Source organism: Podarcis pityusensis (assembly GCF_964106645.2).
Source record: "Podarcis pityusensis genome assembly, chromosome: 13".
Taxonomy (NCBI): Eukaryota; Metazoa; Chordata; class Lepidosauria; order Squamata; family Lacertidae; genus Podarcis; species Podarcis pityusensis.
The window spans coordinates 11,791,255-11,808,572 of NC_138038.1; the positions used below are offsets into that span (position 1 = coordinate 11,791,255).

The window sequence follows — 17,318 nt, forward strand, 5'->3', positions numbered from 1 at the left end:
ATAATAACAACAACAATACTTCCAGTTTGTCTGGTTTTGGCCATTGTTGCTCCTAGCGCCCAATGTAGTTGTTCAGCTTCGTGTCCATCCTGCGTTGCCAAATTCCTGTTCCTTCCAGTTACAGTACCTTGCTTGTCTCCTAATTTTCTGTACGGAGCAAGGATGGGGATTCTGTGGCCATCGTGAATGTCCATGGGGGTGGGCTCTGCTCCATCAGATGAACTGTGATTCCCCATTTTCCCATTTTTTAATTTAAAAAAATAGTTAAGCTTTTAGCATTTGCATAACCTGAGATCTGAGGCAAAATGTCCAGGCACTTTCCCCCCTCGTTTGTTTTTCAAGAAACCAGCCTGCTTCCACCTTTCAGTGTTTTTAGCCAATGAATGAAGCCATAGCAATGACTAAGATTTAGGAAAGCAGATCTAGCCAATTAGGGAAGGCTGAAGAGGAAAGCCCAATATAGACCCTTGCTTTGCTTTTAAGCATACAGTGGTACCTCAGTTTAAGAACAGTCCTGTTTACGAATGATTCGGTTTACAAACTCTGCAAAACCGGAAATAGTGCCTTGGTTTGAGAACTTTACCTCAGACTACGAACGGAATCCAAACGGTGGAAGGCCTCATTAGGGAAAGCGCACCTCGGTTTAAGAACGGTTTTGGTTTAAGAACTGACATCCAGAATGGATTAAGTTTGTAAACCAAGGTACCACTTTATTCTGCTGGTTTTCCCTACTAGAGAAGTGATAGCTGCTCCATAGAAAACAAGTCAGTGTTTTATTGTAGCTATGACAGGGAAGCAGTGTTTCGACTCCAAACAAAAAAGTAGCAGCAAAGTCAAGAACTCGTGTTCTTTCCAGCTAAGGCCTTATTTCCTACCCCCCAAAAATGTGATTTCCTTTTGACTTGATAAATATTTTATAAATTGCTCTGTTAATGCCAATGCAGATAAAAGTCCACTGCTACTATACCCATGTCGCAGAGAGCAGGACTGTGGCTGAGAGAAGGAGTGTTACGCCAGCCCAGAAAAGTAACCCAGTGTTGCTTTTGCTGAAGATGGGGAGGAGACAGTGTATGCCAATCCTCAAGCGTAGTCTGGCATTGTTAACCTGGCACTTTGGGGGTTCATTTTTACGAGAACTGCAGTGAAGAAAGAGCTGTGAAGTTGACTGTAGCAGCAGTCCAATGAATTAAGGGATGGAGAAGGCGAAGGGAGCCTGGGAAATAACTGAAGGTTTCAGCAGTGAGTGGGAAGATGTCCTGATGCCAGGTCTGCCAACATATGGACCAGAGGTTTACCCATTGAGAACCAACAGAGAGATAGACCTGAAATACAAAGGCCAGGACTACCCAGGTCCCACCATGGCTACGTCACTGTCACCAGGTCAATCAGTGTCAGGAATGAGCCAGCTCCTAGCGAAGGTTTGCAGCCAACTGCAGAAGGCAGCCAAGAACAGAGAGGCTTAGATGTTAGAGAGGCAGGGGAGAGCCGGCAGCTGCAGACTTCGGCTCTTCCTGACCTTGAAGGGCAGGCTGATAAGGCAGTAGCTGAGAGCAGAGTAGAACACAAAGCTTGCAGGAAGCCCAAACAGGCGCGAACAAACACACAGATAGCATGTTCAGAACAGGAAGAGGTTGGAGCTAAACCAGTAAGTCCAAAGAGTTGGCAAATGGGAGGGCTACTAGACAGGAAGCAAAACAAGAGACGTAAGAGTCATAAGTTCAGTATCTTCTGTCAACACCAGAAGAAATCTTCAGAAGGGTCATCTTGAGTGATGATGCCGGAGGCTTTGTTAGAGCCGTCCGGAGCTATCTGTTTGTTTTTGCAATAAATCCTCCTTTTTAATTACCTACACTTACTGTGTTATCAAGCTGGGAACCTGGACTCCTGACAACCAGAAATGGTAGATGCCTGTTCTCTGATGCTAGTTATGCTGATTGTCTGTTTAAGAGTTTGGTTTTTTCTTGTGGGGCAACTCAGATATGCTTTAGCTGAGATTCCTGCATAGCAGGGGGATTGGATGAGATGACCCTCAGGTCTACAATTCTAAAATTCTACAGTTTCCTTTGATTTTTGCATTTCTCCCAACTGCCGCTTTCAGAATATTCCCAACTTCAGAGCCAACAGACCCTGGGTGGGACTCAACCAGCACTTTAAACTTTTAGCATTCTTGTGCATTCCTCCCTTGCAACTTTCCACATTTGCTTCAAATGGCCATGCTCTGAATTAGCTATATGTTCATTGCAATAGGGTAATGGGGAGCAGGCTTTGGAGGCTACTTCGATCAAATGCTTATATTTCGGAACAATTCCATTTAAACCCTAACCCAAATTTGTATGACCTGAAGACTGTCTTCACACCCCATTAACACACAACCTAGCACATTCAGAAAGGGAATCTAGGGGTGGTCTGTACTGTAAGAAACCATTTCCTCTATGTCATGGATAGGCAAACTAAGGCCCAGGGGCCGGATCTGGCCCAATCGCCTTCTCAATCCGGCCCACGAACGGTCTGGGAATCAGCGTGTTTTTACATGAGTAGAATGTATCCTTTTATTTAAAATGCATCTCTGGGTTATTTGTGGGGCATAGGAATTTGTTCATTCCCCCCCCAAAAAAAAATATAGTCCGGCCCCCCCACAAGGTCTGAGGGACAGTGGACCGGCCCCCTACTGAAAAAGTTTGCTGACCCCTGCTCTACTTAGTATTTAATGAGGGCTATTCTTCACCATCAAGCAACTTTGTGTTTTATTCCTACAAGTCCTGATGTCGCGTCATACTTTTTCTGCTTGCGGACCATGTGCAACAAAGAACTGTAGGTGCGCTTATGCTGTTCTCTTCCTCACCCCACCCCACACCTTTCAAACTGTGTGATGTATGACCTCACTCATAATACGACCGTTCCTTGGGCTGCCTTTGTTTCCCAGAACTACACACCAATCGACACTATTTCAACAAAGCTTCACAAGATGGGAGGAGGCAAATACTGTATACAGATTAATACTAGACATTTAAAAATGAGTCTGAGTTTAAAAGTCAAATGAGAGACTATATTCGAAATTATGCCAAAAACAAAGAAGAGTGGAACAGCATCTTTAAACACGAGCTTAGATATACTATGCCAATCACACACTTGGAAATACTATGTAAATTATGTGGAGAAAACACAGCTTTTCAGAACAAAACCTTAAAGTGCCATCTTATTTTTAAAAAAGATCAGCAAAAGACTTATCTTGTTTGCAAAATACCCATCTGATATTTAACATGGTTCACCCTATCAAAGTGCAAGCTCAACCACAGAAAATGACAGCTGCAGATTGATCAGGATCATATAACTTGCCGGCTTCTGTTCTTACAACCCTTGCCATGATCCGCCATCAAAAGGCTCGCAGAGAGGAAGCTCAAAAATCAATCCCACCCTCTTCCCATCTTTCGGACTGGTGGGCAGAGACAGAAGCCAGGTGGATGAACCGGGTGTTATCCTAGCACATCTCTCCAGACAAAGGTGGCGCTGGGCCTGCAACAACAAATTGCCTTCAGCATCCTAGAAGAGGAAGCCCAAAGAAAATCCACATTCGGATTCATTTTGTTGCTCTCCTAACTTTGGCAAGCTACATTTCTTTTACAAAAGCAGCATCTATGAGGATAACCAGCTTCATGTTGCGGGCACATGTTGTAGGCCGACTCCCTTCCCTTTCTGGATGCAAATGGTCATGGAAACAGACTCCATTGTTTGCTTCCTGGGGAGAATTTCTAAGGGATTCCTGTATGGCGTGCCTGGACACTCCATGACATGTGAAGATCACCATCAAAGGCTATGTTGAAAGCAGGAGAATCCTCCACTTTTCCAGAAAGGCTTTTCCAGAAAGGCTATGGGTTTTTCTTTTGTTTTGGTTTCAAAGAGAGGGGAACCCCACAGATGCTTCCCCCCACCCATTTTAATCATGTAAGGTAAACAGTGCTTAACCAAAAAATAAATTAGGACCCCTCTCTCTCTGCTCCCACCTCCCATGGGATGGCTCCAGACAGCGCCCTCTAGCGAGCCCCCACCCCACAGAAATAGGTATTGCCAGCAACAAAGCGTCAATTTCCCTGCCGCCCTTCCCAATATTCGATTTTTGTCCCCATTTGCAGAGGGGAAACGCTGCAAAAAGCAACCCCGCTTTCGCGTGCATCCGTCCTGACTTTACCCCTACCCGGCAGCGCCGAGCCAATATAGGATTTTGTAGGGTGTTTTTTTTAAATAACCCAAAAATGCACATCTTCCCTTTGCTGTATTAAAAAAAAAAGACAACCCAAACCCACGCCGATCTCCTGCTGCTGAGCGCAAGAAAGAAAACGGGGAAAAAAACCCAAGCACCGGCGGCAGCCTGTGAAGGAAAGGCTATAATTAGATGGGCAGATATTCTTAGCCCGGGGCGCGTTGGGTGGAAAGCTGCGTTGCGCACGGGAGACAGAGACGGAGACCCACAACCCCATGCAATCCTATGGCCCACCACGCTTGCAAAAAGGCTGGGGGTTCCCCAAAAGCGCAGGGCGCGCGGCGGGAGACACCCCCGCGCGGGCTACTCACACCACTAGCCTGGAGATGATCCAGGAGACCATGGCGCTGAGCGGCTCCGGTGACAGCAGCGGCGGCAGCAGCAGGGAGTGGGTCCGCTTTCCCCCGCCCGGCTCGGAGCTGCCCGTCTGCCGTCGCGGGAAGAAGGAGCAGCAGCAGCAGCGCCAGGCGCCTCAGCCATTCGGCATGCCAGCGCCAGCGCGCAGCCTCACTGGGGAGCGGCCGGAAGCGGCCGAGGGCCGCACGAGCGCGGCTGGGAGGGCCGGGCGCGCGAGCGACCTCGCACCTGCCCTGATTCTTTGCGGAGCCTCTTTCATCATCATCACCATCATCAATGATTGCTGCTGGGGTTTTTTTAATTAAAGATTTTCTTGATCTACAAAAGTGTGTGCAATGTCTCTCATATTATTTTTTCCCCATGTAACATTTGTACAAATCAGTAACATCATCATCAATCTTTATTACGGTCCAGAGACCCAACAAATCATTACAAAGCAATACACAATTCATATAGCCTACCTTCAGGTTAAACAAACATTTTGTTCAGAATATAGGGATTATTTGTTCTTGCAACCACCGATAAAAACTTCGCCACTGCTAATGTTCTAGCATTTGTCCGGTCTTCCAATAGGAACCTGACATAGTGAGCCTCTGAATTTCCCGGGAAAGGTACCAGCAAGGGTAGTATCAGTTCAGCCCTGGCTTGCTCATATTTTGCACAATGCAACAAAATATGTTTTATGGAATCGATGTCTTGGGCACACGAGCAAAATCTGTCCTGGTAGGGAACTTCTCTCAACCTGCCATCCAACACTGCAGAAGGGAAGACGTTTAGTCTGGCTTTGCTGAAAAGCCTTTGATAGTTTGGTACTGTCATATTTTTAATGTAAGATGTTAACTTAAAGACATGCCCATATTGTATCCCTACTGCCAGCGGACTACAGACTGCGTGTGATCGAGATCGCAAGTCACTGTGTGCATTGTCCCATAATCTTTGCTTTAACATCTTTTGGGCGCCTTCATAACCCAGGTAATACAGTTGGGGGGGGGGTGACAGACCAATAGAGGTCAGTAACAATACAGGTCAGCTAGCTCCGAAAAATCCATCATCTGCATCTGCCATTCTTCTATTGTTGGTAATTCTTGCGTTTTCCACTTTTTAGCTAACAAAATACAAGCAGCAGTTGTGGCATACAAAAATAATTTAACATCTTTCTTGGTAATTCCAAACCTGTTATTCCAAAAAGAAAGGCCTCTGGTTTCTTTATCAATGTATATTTCAACATTTTTTTCAATTGATTATGAATCTTTTCCCATAAGTCTTTCACCTTGGGGCAGGTTCACCACATATGATAAAAGGTTCCTTCCTTTTCTTTACATTTCCAACATAGATTGTCACAGTTATATCTTTGCTAAGTTTACAGGAGTCAAATACCATCTGTACATCATTTTCATTATATTTTCCTTTAACACAGTACATGCGGTGAACTTGACCCCTTTCTTCCACAATCTTTCCCAATCCTCAAACATTATATTATGTCCTATCCTACATCTCTTGCCCAATCTATCATCACAGATTTAAGTTGTTCATCTTTTGTATGCCACTCCAACAATAACTTGTACATTTTAGATAAATTTTTACCTTTAGTATCCAACAACTCCGTCTCCAACTTTCATCATAATTATCAATGATTCTTGTTGTTTTTTAATTAAAGCCGAGCACCTCCTGCGACGAGGGACCTCCAGTGGCGTAGCATGGGTTGTCAGCACCCGGGGCAAGGCAAGTAATTTGCGCCCCCTAACCCGTGGATTTGCGGCCCCTAACCCTAACCCCCAGATGTTGCACCCGGTGTGGCCGGCCCCCCCTGCACCCCCCATGCTACGTCACTGGGGACCTCACACCTATCCTGCTGCTGTGCGGAGCCTCTTTCATCATCATCATCAATTATTGTTGTTGTTATTTAGAATCATAGAGTTGGAAGAGACCACAAGGGCCATCGAGTCCAACCCCCTGCCAAGCAGGAAACACCATCAGAGCACTCCTGACATATGGTTGTCAAGCCTCTGCTTAAAGACCTCCAAAGAAGGAGACTCCACCACACTCCTTGGCAGCAAATTCCACTGTCGAACAGCTCTTACTGTCAGGAAGTTCTTCCTAATGTTTAGGTGGAATCTTCTTTCTTGTAGTTTGGATCCATTGCTCCGTGTCCGCTTCTCTGGAGCAGCAGAAAACAACCTTTCTCCCTCCTCTATGTGACATCCTTTTATATATTTGAACATGGCTATCATATCACCCCTTAACCTCCTCTTCTCCAGGCTAAACATGCCCAGCTCCTTTAGCCGTTCCTCATAAGGCATCTTTTCCAGGCCTTTGACCATTTTGGTTGCCCTCCTCTGGACACGTTCCAGTTTGTCAGTGTCCTTCTTGAACTGTGGTGCCCAGAACTGGACACAGTACTCCAGGTGAGGTCTGACCAGGTGAGGTCTAATTTTTTATTAAAGATTTTCTTGATCTACAAAAGTGTGTGCAATGTCTCTCATATTATTATTTTTTCCCATGTAACCTTTTTACAAATCAGTTTCATTTGTTGAGACATTAGGAAGAAAAGGGGGAAAGAGGTGGAGGGGGGAAGATGGGTGGGGGTGGGGTCGGGTGGTGATGTTTCTATTTTACCTAATACAGTGGTACCTCCTTTTAAAAAAAGGTTTTATTGGTTTTCACAACATTATAAACAAACACATAAAACAAACAAACATAAATCATAGCCTTATTGAAAATTACACTTATTAACATTGTTAAGTGACTTCCTCGTTTCCCCTTGGTTGAATTTCATTGCATGTCCTTTTAACGGTTTTCCAAATCACAGTTCTGAAAATAATTTAACTTACACATTAACATCTTAAATCTTCACATTATGAATTTTAACATATTAATTCATCACTTAACTTACATAATCCTGAAGCAAAGTTCTTAACCTGAGGTACTATTTCTGGGTTAGCAGAGTCTGTAACCTGAAGCGTCTGTAACCTGAAGCGTATGTAACCCGAGGTACCACTGTACTGTTGTTGTTGTTGTTGTTGTTGTTGTTGTTGTTGTTGTTTAGTCGTTTAGTCATGTCTGACTCTTCGTGACCCCATGGACCAGAGCACGCCAGGCACTTCTGTCTTCCACTGCCTCCCGCAATTTAGTCAAACTCATGCTGGTAGCTTCGAGAACACTGTCCAACCATCTCGTCCACTGTCGTCCCCTTCTTCTTGTGCCCTCAATCTTTCCCAACATCAGGGTCTTTTCCAGGGAGTCTTCTCTTCTCATGAGGTGGCCAAAGTCTTGGAGCCTCAGCTTCAGGATCTGTCCTTCCAGTGAGCACTCAGGGCTGATTTCCTTCAGAATGGAGAGGTTTGATCTTCTTGCAGTCCATGGGACTCTCAAGAGGCTCCTCCGTGCAGGAGGAGGAGATACGATAGCCATCATCAAATATCTCAAGGGCTGTCACATGGAAGAAAGAGGGAACAAGCTTGTTTTCTCCTGCTCTGGAGGGTAGGACCCAAACCAATGGCTTCAAGTTACAAGGAAGGAGATTCCGACTAAAATTCAGGAAGAACTTTGTGACAGTCAGAGCTGTTCCACAGTGGAGCGGTCTCCCTCGGGAGGTTGTGGACTCTCCTTCCTTGGAGGTTTTTCACCAGAGGTTGGATGGCCACCTGTCATGGATGCTTTAGCTGAGATTCCTGGGGTCCCTTCCATCTCTACTATTCTGTGATTCTATAAAGCTTTGATGGCAGAACTAGGAGCAAAGATCTAGAGGCAAGTAGAGTAGACTGTGCTTTCTTCCCTGGCAGCAGACTGACACACACAAAAATGATGTTTCTTAGGATGCAATTCATGAAGCAGAGTCCCTTTTATGTTTGTAAGAATGAATGTTTGCATAACAGACCGGGGATATTTGTGGAAACAGAAAATAAGTGACATTCACACAATGGCGACGTTCTTTGTTCCCCAGGACTCAGATCTGAGGTACCGTATTTTTGGCACCATAACACTCACTTTTTTCCTCCTAAAAAGTAAGGGGAAATGTCTGTGCGTGTTATGGAGGGAATGCCTACAGGTGGCATGCCTACGGATTTTCCTCCTCTAAAAACTACGTGCGTGTTATGGTCGGGTGCGTGTTATAGAGCGAAAAATACGGTATTTTGTATCTGACTTGCTTTGTCCGAGCAGATATGAGCCCAAATATGGAAATGCCCACATTCTACCTAAATATATATGCTGAAATTAACGAATGTATTGCTTGATTTTATAGCAGTCAGCCGACCTCTTTAACAACCAGGAGCACATTTGAGAGATATGCTTGTAGCACTTTCAGCAGAAAGTGCAAGGCTTTGTAGAAGACCAAAGTTGATCTAGTTTTTTTCCACTAGGGGGAAACTTTGTCACATACCTTTCGTACGGGAGCAAATAGCACTAGACAGGAAAGCGGGGGAATCTCCCAACTACAGTACTTAGATGACATGGACAGCAAAAAATGCATTTGATGGTACGTATTATTAGCATTGTGAATGCTGGTAATACCATACCAATACTGTACAACCCTGCAGCTGAATCAAATTACAACTGACTGCAGAAACTGGATTATGTTGGCTGCCTGCAGGTTTTTCTCCCTGCATTCATAAGATGTTTTTGTCTTTGCAACAGAAACAAATGTAAGGGCATGCATAAAAATATCCTTTATTAATGTACACATAATAGTGCATACATTGGTATGCACACATTAAAACAAGCTACTGATTTACAAAGAGGATAAACGTGAGAAACTTACCGTATTTTTCGCACCATAGGACACACTGGACAATAGGACGCATTTGTTTTAGAGGGGGGAGAACAAGAAACAAAATTTCCCCCCCTCTGCCCAGCGCCCCTTCAGTGAAGCAGCAGGAGGCGCTGCACAGAGAGGGGGAGAACTTTCCCCCTCTTGTTTTCCCGCTCTAAAACAAGGTGCCGTTTAAGGTGCGTTCAGGCGGCTACCTTGGAAGCCTGGAGAGCGAGAGGGGTCAGTGTGCACTGACCCCTCTCGCTCTCCAGGCTTCAGGTTCCTTTCGACCTGCTCTTTGGGGCTGGCGGGGGGAAGCCCACCACCAGCCCCAAAGAGCAGGTCAGGGAGCAGCGGAAAGGCGCAGCGGAGAGGCTCCTGCCATAGCCGCGCGTCACCTCTCCAGCCAGGAGAGGGTCGCAGGGCTATGGCTTCTTTAGCCCCGCGCGCGCTGTCCCGGCTGCAGAGGTGACGCGGGGCTGTAGAGGCTCCTGCCATAGCCGCGCGTCACCTCTCCAGCCGGGAGAGGGTCGCGGGGGGCTGCTTTAGCCCCGCGCGCGCTCTCCCAGCTGGAGAGGTGACGCGCGGCTATGGCAGGAGCCTCTATAGCCGTGCATCACCTCTGCAGCCGGGAGAGGGTCGCGGGGGGCTGCTTTAGCCCCGCGCGCGCACTCTCCCGGCTGGAGAGGTGACACGGGGCTGTAGAGGTTCCTGCCATAGCCGCGCGTCACCTCTCCAGCCGGGAGAGGGTCGCGGGGCTATGGCATCTTCGCTCCATAGGACGCGCACACATTTCCCCTTCATTTTTGAAGGGGAAAAAGTGCGCCCTATAGAGCAAAAAATACGGTAACTCATTTTTGTTAGGTTGGTATAGAGGGAGGAGAGCAGTATCGTGGCATTCACTACAACGGGGTGAATGTCCTGCAGTCCTGTGGGAATCTACCGTATTTTTCGCTCTATTAGATGCACCGGACCATAAGACGCACCTAGTTTTTAGGGGAGGAAAACAAGAAATAAAACAGCAACGCAAAGCATCCTGAGCTAAGAGGGAGCGCTCCTCCATCTTCGCTCAGGAGGCCTTGCGGGGCTATCCCTGAAGCCAGGAGAGCAAGCGGGATTGGTGCGCACCGATCCCTCTTGCCCTCCTGGCTTCAGTGAAAGCAAGCCTACTGGCTTTCCCCCCACCTCCTGAAGAGCCGCATGCTCTTTAAAGGGAGCGTGGCTCTTGGGGGGCTTTTCTGGGAGGTGGGGAAAGGGACAGAGCCACATGCGGCTAAGCCTGAAGCTAGAACAGCTAGAGGGAGCGCTAGCTGTTCTGGCTTTTGGATAGCCCCACGAAGCCTCCACAGGGCACGGGGATGAAGGCTCTACCAGCTCGCTGCCCTGGCTTCTTGTTTAGCCACGCACAGCCTCTCCCAGGCAAGGGGAGCCTTCACCCCCTGCCCGCGAGAGGCTGCGCGCGGCTAAGGCTCCCCCAAGAGCCGCGCTCCCTTTTTAACAGGAAGGATCCGGAACCGACGTGACCAAAGATTCACAGAAGACTGGACAAAATTTGTTGAATCTATGCAAAAATTAAGTGATAATCAGATGTTTGTAAGTTTTCAGGAAGTTCTGTGAAGAGAAAAATTAGAATATTATGAGAGTATAAGATAAATTAAATAATATTGTAGTGTAAATTTAAATTTAAAAAATGTGGAGAAAGTAAGTACTAGGAAGGATTTTCTGGCGGGATGAGGGAAGTCAATAAGGAGAATTTGGATGTAAATAAGATGTTTTGAATGTATAATTTGGTATGGAAAATGAATCACTCCATAAGACACACACACATTTCCCTACTTTTTAGGAGGGGAAAGGTGCGTCTTAGAGAGCGAAAAATATACTTTGTGTTTTAATAGATCCCCAAGGTTCACCACCAGAAACCAAGTGCAAAATAGTGATCCGAGGGAGCAACCACTTAAAATCCGGCATATCTGAGCCACAAGAGTGATTTCAGTATCAGGAATCACTGCATTCCTTTGACACAGAAATCCATTTCCTTTTCCCTCAAGATTCCTTCATGTTGGCAGCCAGGCTTGGGTAAAGAGACCTTTCCATTATTGCTAATGTTAAAACAATTGTGAGTCGGAAACCATTATGGATCTACTGGAAATCATCCGGAGATCTTCCAGGAGATTCAGATCTACCTTCTGCTCACCTGTGGCCTACGCCCCTCAAATTTGTCACTCTGTGGTATGATTCATGTTCCTTTTGTGAATTCCAACCCTTCTGTTGATTACTTTTCCATATAATGTAAATCTTGATGTATTTATGACTTTTTGCTGTACCTACATATTGATTTCCTGTCATATGCGCTACTTGAGCATGATTTGGAAAACTGGATGGTGGATCATAACAGTGGTACCTCAGGTTACAAACGCTTTGGGTTACAAACACTTCAGGTTACAGACTCCACTAACCCGGAAGTAGTGCCTCAGGTTAAGAACTTTACCTCAGGATGAAAACAGAAATCGCGTGCTGGCATTGTGGCAGCAGCGGGAGGCCCCTTTAGCTAAAGTGGTACAGTGGTGCCTCGCAAGACGAAATTAATTCGTTCCGCGAGTTTTGTCGTCTTGCGATTTTTTTCGTCTTGCGAAGCACGGTGTCGGGAAAGTTTTGGAAAAGCTTCAAAAATCACCAAAGTCTTTAAAAACCTCAAAAAAGGCTACCACACCGCGTTCTATGAGTTGCTCCTCGAAGTCAAGTCGCAACTGTATTAACGGTGTTAAGAAAAAGGAAACAAACTTGCAAGACGTTTCCGTCTTGCGAAGCAAGCCCATAGGGAAAATCGTCTTGCGAAGCAACTCAAAAAACAAAAAACCCTTTCGTCTAGCGAGTTTTTTGTCTTGCGAGGCATTCGTCTTGCGAGGTACCACTGTACCTCAGGTTAAAAACAGTTTCAGGTTAAGAACGGACCTCTGGAACGAATTAAGTTCTTAACCAGAAGTACGACTGTAATTTAATTGCAATATAAAGGCTTTCTGGAAATGCATCCTTTGTTATTTAAAACTGCACTGTGCCTATGGCTTATTGTAATGTGACATCTCCATTTTGATGAGCTTTTGACTGGATTACCCGGCAAGCTTCTTTACAAAATCTTTAAGAATATAAATAAAAAACAGGTTTTATGTACCTAAAACTGCTTAGTGACACAGTGTTTTATTTTACTTGTACCATTTTGGATCCCCCCTCCCCCCGCACTTTGCTGCCAGGCGTTTTTTACTATTTCAGTATAGACTTCTTCTTCTTCTTTTACATATAACTTTTACTTGCAGGAGATCAACTGTATTAAGCTAATCAGAACTGCACTTTGTGGCTGAAGAGTTTACTTGGTTTTTAATAACTGGCAAGAGGTTTGTGTGTTCAGTCCACATACTTGAAAGAAACTACCAGCTCACCAGGGACTGCAGGAAAGTGTTAAAAACTGTTTATTAAAATCTAGTCATACTGTTTCAGAAATGTACATAATGCTGTTGTTGCAGGTACAGCCCGCAGAAGACAGTACGTAAAGCATAAGCTCGTTCAAATAGGTTTTTATTTTATTTTTTGTTTGAGAATACATATGCCATCCCTTCTCCATTCCCCAAGAGCGGTTTAGTGTTGGGCATAGGTTGACAGAAAAGTTAAAAATAATATCTCTGAAGGCAAACCCACAAAAAAATAGATATAGGAATATATACAGGAAAGACTTTTGCATGAAGTTTTGCACTGTTAAAAGGCATGACAGGGCAGGCTGTGGAAAAATGCACCAAACTGCAAAGCCAGTCTACATTTAGCTACGGAGAGTCGCTAACCGCGACTGCATTGCTTCAATATCTTCTTCTTCATCTTCATCAACAACAGCTGCTGTAGCCCCTTCGGGCTCATGTTCTGGCAGGGCGTCGGTGACCTTAGTGGGCGCTTTACCCAAGGCTCCTGCAAGAAAAGGCAAAGCACACTTGCAGTTGAAAAAGCAGCGCCAAAATATAAAGGCTCAACCCAGAACAATCCCAGAATTCTAAGCAGGGTGGGATTACCGTATTTTTTGCCCTATAGGACGCAATTTTTCCCCTCCAAAAATGAAGGGGAAATGTGTGTGCATCCTATGGGGTCTCTCGCTCTCCAGGCTTCAAGAAGCTCTCCGCAAGCCTTGGGAGCTCCGCGGGAGTTCCCGTCGGGCTCCCAAGGCTTGCGGATAGCAGCCTGCATCCCGAAGCAACCCTGCGCCCCGGGCTTCGTGCAGATATCGGGCAGCCCCACAAGCTCGGGGGACAGCGGGGAGGCGCAACGCGCCTTCCCCCGTTCCCCGACCTGGTTTGGAGGCTGGCGCGGGGGAGAAGTGCGCTTCTCCCCAGCGCCAGCCCCACAAGCCCGGGGGACAGCAGGGAGGCGCAGCGTGTCTTCCCCCTGTTCCCCGACCTGGTTTGGAGGCTGTTCCCCGACCTGGTTTGGAGGCTGGCGCTGGGGAGAAGTGCGCTTCTCCCCAGCACCAGCACCACAAGCTCGGGGGACAGCGGGGAGGCGGAGCGCCGCCATCCCGCTGTTCCCTGACCTGGTTTGGATTCCCCGACCTGGTTTTGGGGGGGATATAAAGGGGGAGAAATTTCCTCTATTTCCCCCCCAAAAAACTAGGTGCGTCCTATGGGCCAGTGCGCCCTATGGGACGAAAAATACGGTAGGTGTGAGTGATTGCAATCACAAACTGCAAATAAGTCACAGAAACCACTGACAGGGCCTCATCCCCTCCCCGAGGACCAAAATATTAACAGTCTTGCCCCGCTTAGAAGAGCTCTGCTTGCTTGACAGTTCTGAATGACGCAATGACAGGGAGAAAATGAAGTTTCTGTTAGAATTCCTGCTCCATGATTGCAGTCATGGGATTTTTGTCTATCACATGACGGTATATGTTTTGACTCCATGGAGTGGGAAGTGACGGAGACAAGATGTTTGTGTTACTGTGTTCCGTGAAGTGGGAATATTGTCATTGTCATTTGTTCTTTCTCTCTTTGCTGTCTGATGCTAGAGAGAGAGGGAGCCATGTTGCAGTGCTCCGTGTGTGTTTATATGTAAATAAAGTAGATTAGCCAAAATGCTGATTTGCTGAGGTCTGTCACGCTAGCTGCGAAGACTCTGCAGATCCCTAAGTGTGCCAATGTCTGTTGGCATCGGTCGCTGTGATGTTTGAGCAGAAGAAAGCTTTTGAAGCCCCTGAATGAAAGACCAGGAGGGAGAGAACATGCCAGTTGGGCATGTGTCTCTGCCAGGGTCCTACTCGAGTGTAGGAGGAGCTCCTGAAAGTTTCTGTGCCGCCATGACGGAGTCCCTAAAATGGGCTCTGCTTTCTCATTGCTCTGAGCTCTCTGGAGAACCAGGGAGAATTCAGGCATGATAGCTATCAACCACTCAGGCCATTCCCTCAGTCTAGAGGCTGAGCAAGGCATCTAATAGAACTGGCCAGACACAGCAGATTCTCTCTCAGCCAACGGATTCCTTCTCAGTAAACCATGTGGATCTGCCAGTCTTCAGAGGTAGGTTGTTTCAATAGGCTCCACCACTGTTAAGGGAAGGACTGAAGAAGACCCAACCCTAGCCGACAAGGATCGGCCATGGCAGCAGAACCAGATTAAGCTTCTTCATCATCCTGTCTACCACAAAACTTTGCCAAGGGTCCAACTTTTCATACCAAGTGGGCCGCAAGAGCACTTCAACCTGGAACCCACAGGCAGCACACTGTCTTGTCGTGTGAGAGGTGGAGGGGAGAGCAAGGCCAACATCTGACACCCATCACTCAGCCCCCCCAAAGTTGGGTAAGCAAGGCGCTGGGCTTTGGGAAGGAGGTGCAAGGCTCTGGTAGGGTCCTAAAGGTAAAGGGTAAAGGGACCCCTGACCATTAGGTCCAGTCGTGACCGACTCTGGGGTTGCGGCGCTCATCTCGCTTTATTGGCCGAGGGAGCCGGCGTACAGCTTCCGGGTCATGTGGCCAGCATGACTAAGCCGCTTCTGGCGAACCAGAGCAGCGCATGGAAACGCCGTTTACCTTCCCGACAGAGCGGTACCTATTTATCTACTTGCACTTTGACGTCCTTTTGAACTGCTAGGTGGGCAGGAGCTGGGACTGAGCTCACCCCGTCGTGGGGATTCAAACCGCCGACCTTCTGATCAGCAAGTCCTAGGCTCTGTGGTTTAACCCACAGCGCCACCCGCGTCCCCTCTGGTGGGGTCCTAGGGCCCTCCCATCTCCTTCCGAAAGCTGGGAAAGTGCTAACTAGGGTTTGGGAAGGAGACAGGAGGACTCTAGGACCCTGTCATAGCCCCCATATCTCCTTCCCGGCTTTGGGAAGGCAGTACAAATACAAGCAAATACAAGACATGCTGGCCAAGGAACCATTGGGAGTGCACTTCAAGACTCCCAATTGTTTATTTGCTGCCAGGTCTTTATCTACCCTACACACACATATATGATGTCTGGAAAACAGCCTTGCGAGCTAAATTTTGACTGTGGCTAGTCTAGTTAGGCTCATGGTTTGGAGGTTCCCCACCACTGGACTAGGTGGGAGAACTGGAAGATGAAACAGCCATTTAACTTCACTTCCTGAAACATAACAAAGACTCAAGAGAATGCTTAAAAGCTGTGGCATATAACTCCAGGGTTTCATTTGCTCAGCAACACCTGTTCAGTCAAGCTTCCATTTAATATTACAGGAGAGCTGGCGCTGCAAATGAAGGTGGCCAGTTTTGCCAACAATAAAAAGTAGGACATAGCACATAAGTTTATCTATAGACACTTGTGCACACTTCCACTCACCAGCTGTAAGGTCAAACAAAATTTTGTCGATCTCCATTTCTGCTTCCTCTTCCATCTCTTCTTGGTCTTCCATACCTTCAAAAGTATCCTCCAGCATGTCTTCAATAATACCTGCCTAAAGAAAATGTAGATGATGGAAAATTAAGTTATTTGTATATACAGACCAGGATCATACACCTGTAGACCTGGAAATTGGGCCCTAGTTTTCAGCCACAGCTTGGACTGTCCCAACAAACAATTGCATGAAGCTAAAAAAATAAATCCAGAGAGACAACGAAAATTTGACAACTGATCTCCTTCGGACTGATGTTCAAGTGGCCTCATCTGGCAAAGAGAAGGCAGGAGCCAGGAGATCAACAAACAAGGCAACAGTGATCTGAAGAAGGTACTATCTCTTACATGCTAGACTGCTTTCCTTGCTACCATTTTACACAGCCAGATCATACAAAAAAGAATTAAGAGAGTAACCTTACCTTCATCATTTCTTTGGACAACTCCCGCATTGTAGCCTGGATTTCAGGGATCTTTACTAAGTTTTGCATGGCTTTCATTACTTCTGAGCTCTTTTGTAATGAGCCAGCCACTCTCAGGACAGCTGCCAAGAGAAGGCATGGAAGACTTTAGATCAAATTCAGACCAGCAGAACATCAGCTTGGGCTGTTCCCTGCCACCAGATCAAGGTTCCTATTCAATTCAGAGGGGAGTTGAGGGTACCTAAGATTACAAGATGTCCATCTTTTCTCTCAACCTGATAACTTATAAAAACCCAACACTAAGAGTGTTCATAAAGAACACAGTATTCTTTTCCTTTCCGCTTCTGAAAAAGACCCCCAAAGATTTTCTAGGATAAGGATGTGATCATACCGGCAATGTTACATCAAGGATTATCTGGTCCAGCATCTTGCTTGTGACGCATTCAAGTACAGTGGTACCTCGGGTTAAGTACTGTATTTTTTGCTCTATAGGACTCACTTTTTCCCTCCTAAAAAGGTGTGTGTGCATCTTATGGAGCGAATGCAGGCTGCGCAGCTGTCACAGAAGCCAGAACAGCAAGAGGGATCCCTCTTGCCGTTCTGGCTTCTGAGATTCAGAATTTTTTTTTCTTGTTTTCCTCCTCCAAAAACTAGGTGCGT

At 46.5% G+C, this 17,318-nt stretch overlaps 2 protein-coding genes across 5 annotated transcripts in view; both read right to left on the bottom strand.

The window, feature by feature from the left end:
* The window catches only part of REEP1 (receptor accessory protein 1), a 73,178-nt gene extending 68,393 nt beyond the window's left edge, over positions 1 to 4,785 (bottom strand). For 2 of the 3 annotated variants that reach the window (XM_080977031.1, XM_080977030.1), the window contains exon 1: positions 4,570 to 4,785. In XM_080977031.1, the coding sequence (XP_080833157.1) occupies positions 4,570 to 4,601 (32 nt within the window). In that variant the 5' untranslated portion in view covers positions 4,602 to 4,785. The remainder of the gene's footprint in view (positions 1 to 4,569) is intronic. The other variant, XM_080977032.1, reaches the window with a different exon arrangement.
* Positions 4,786 to 12,918: 8,133 nt separating this feature from the next.
* LOC308460393 (charged multivesicular body protein 3) overlaps positions 12,919 to 17,318 on the bottom strand; it is a 32,719-nt gene continuing 28,319 nt past the window's right edge. For both annotated transcript variants that reach the window (XM_080976735.1, XM_080976734.1), the window contains 3 exons: positions 16,659 to 16,780; positions 16,186 to 16,300; positions 12,919 to 13,316 (listed from right to left, as the gene is read on the bottom strand). In XM_080976735.1, the coding sequence (XP_080832861.1) occupies positions 13,174 to 13,316; positions 16,186 to 16,300; positions 16,659 to 16,780 (380 nt within the window). In that variant the 3' untranslated portion in view covers positions 12,919 to 13,173. The remainder of the gene's footprint in view (positions 13,317 to 16,185; positions 16,301 to 16,658; positions 16,781 to 17,318) is intronic.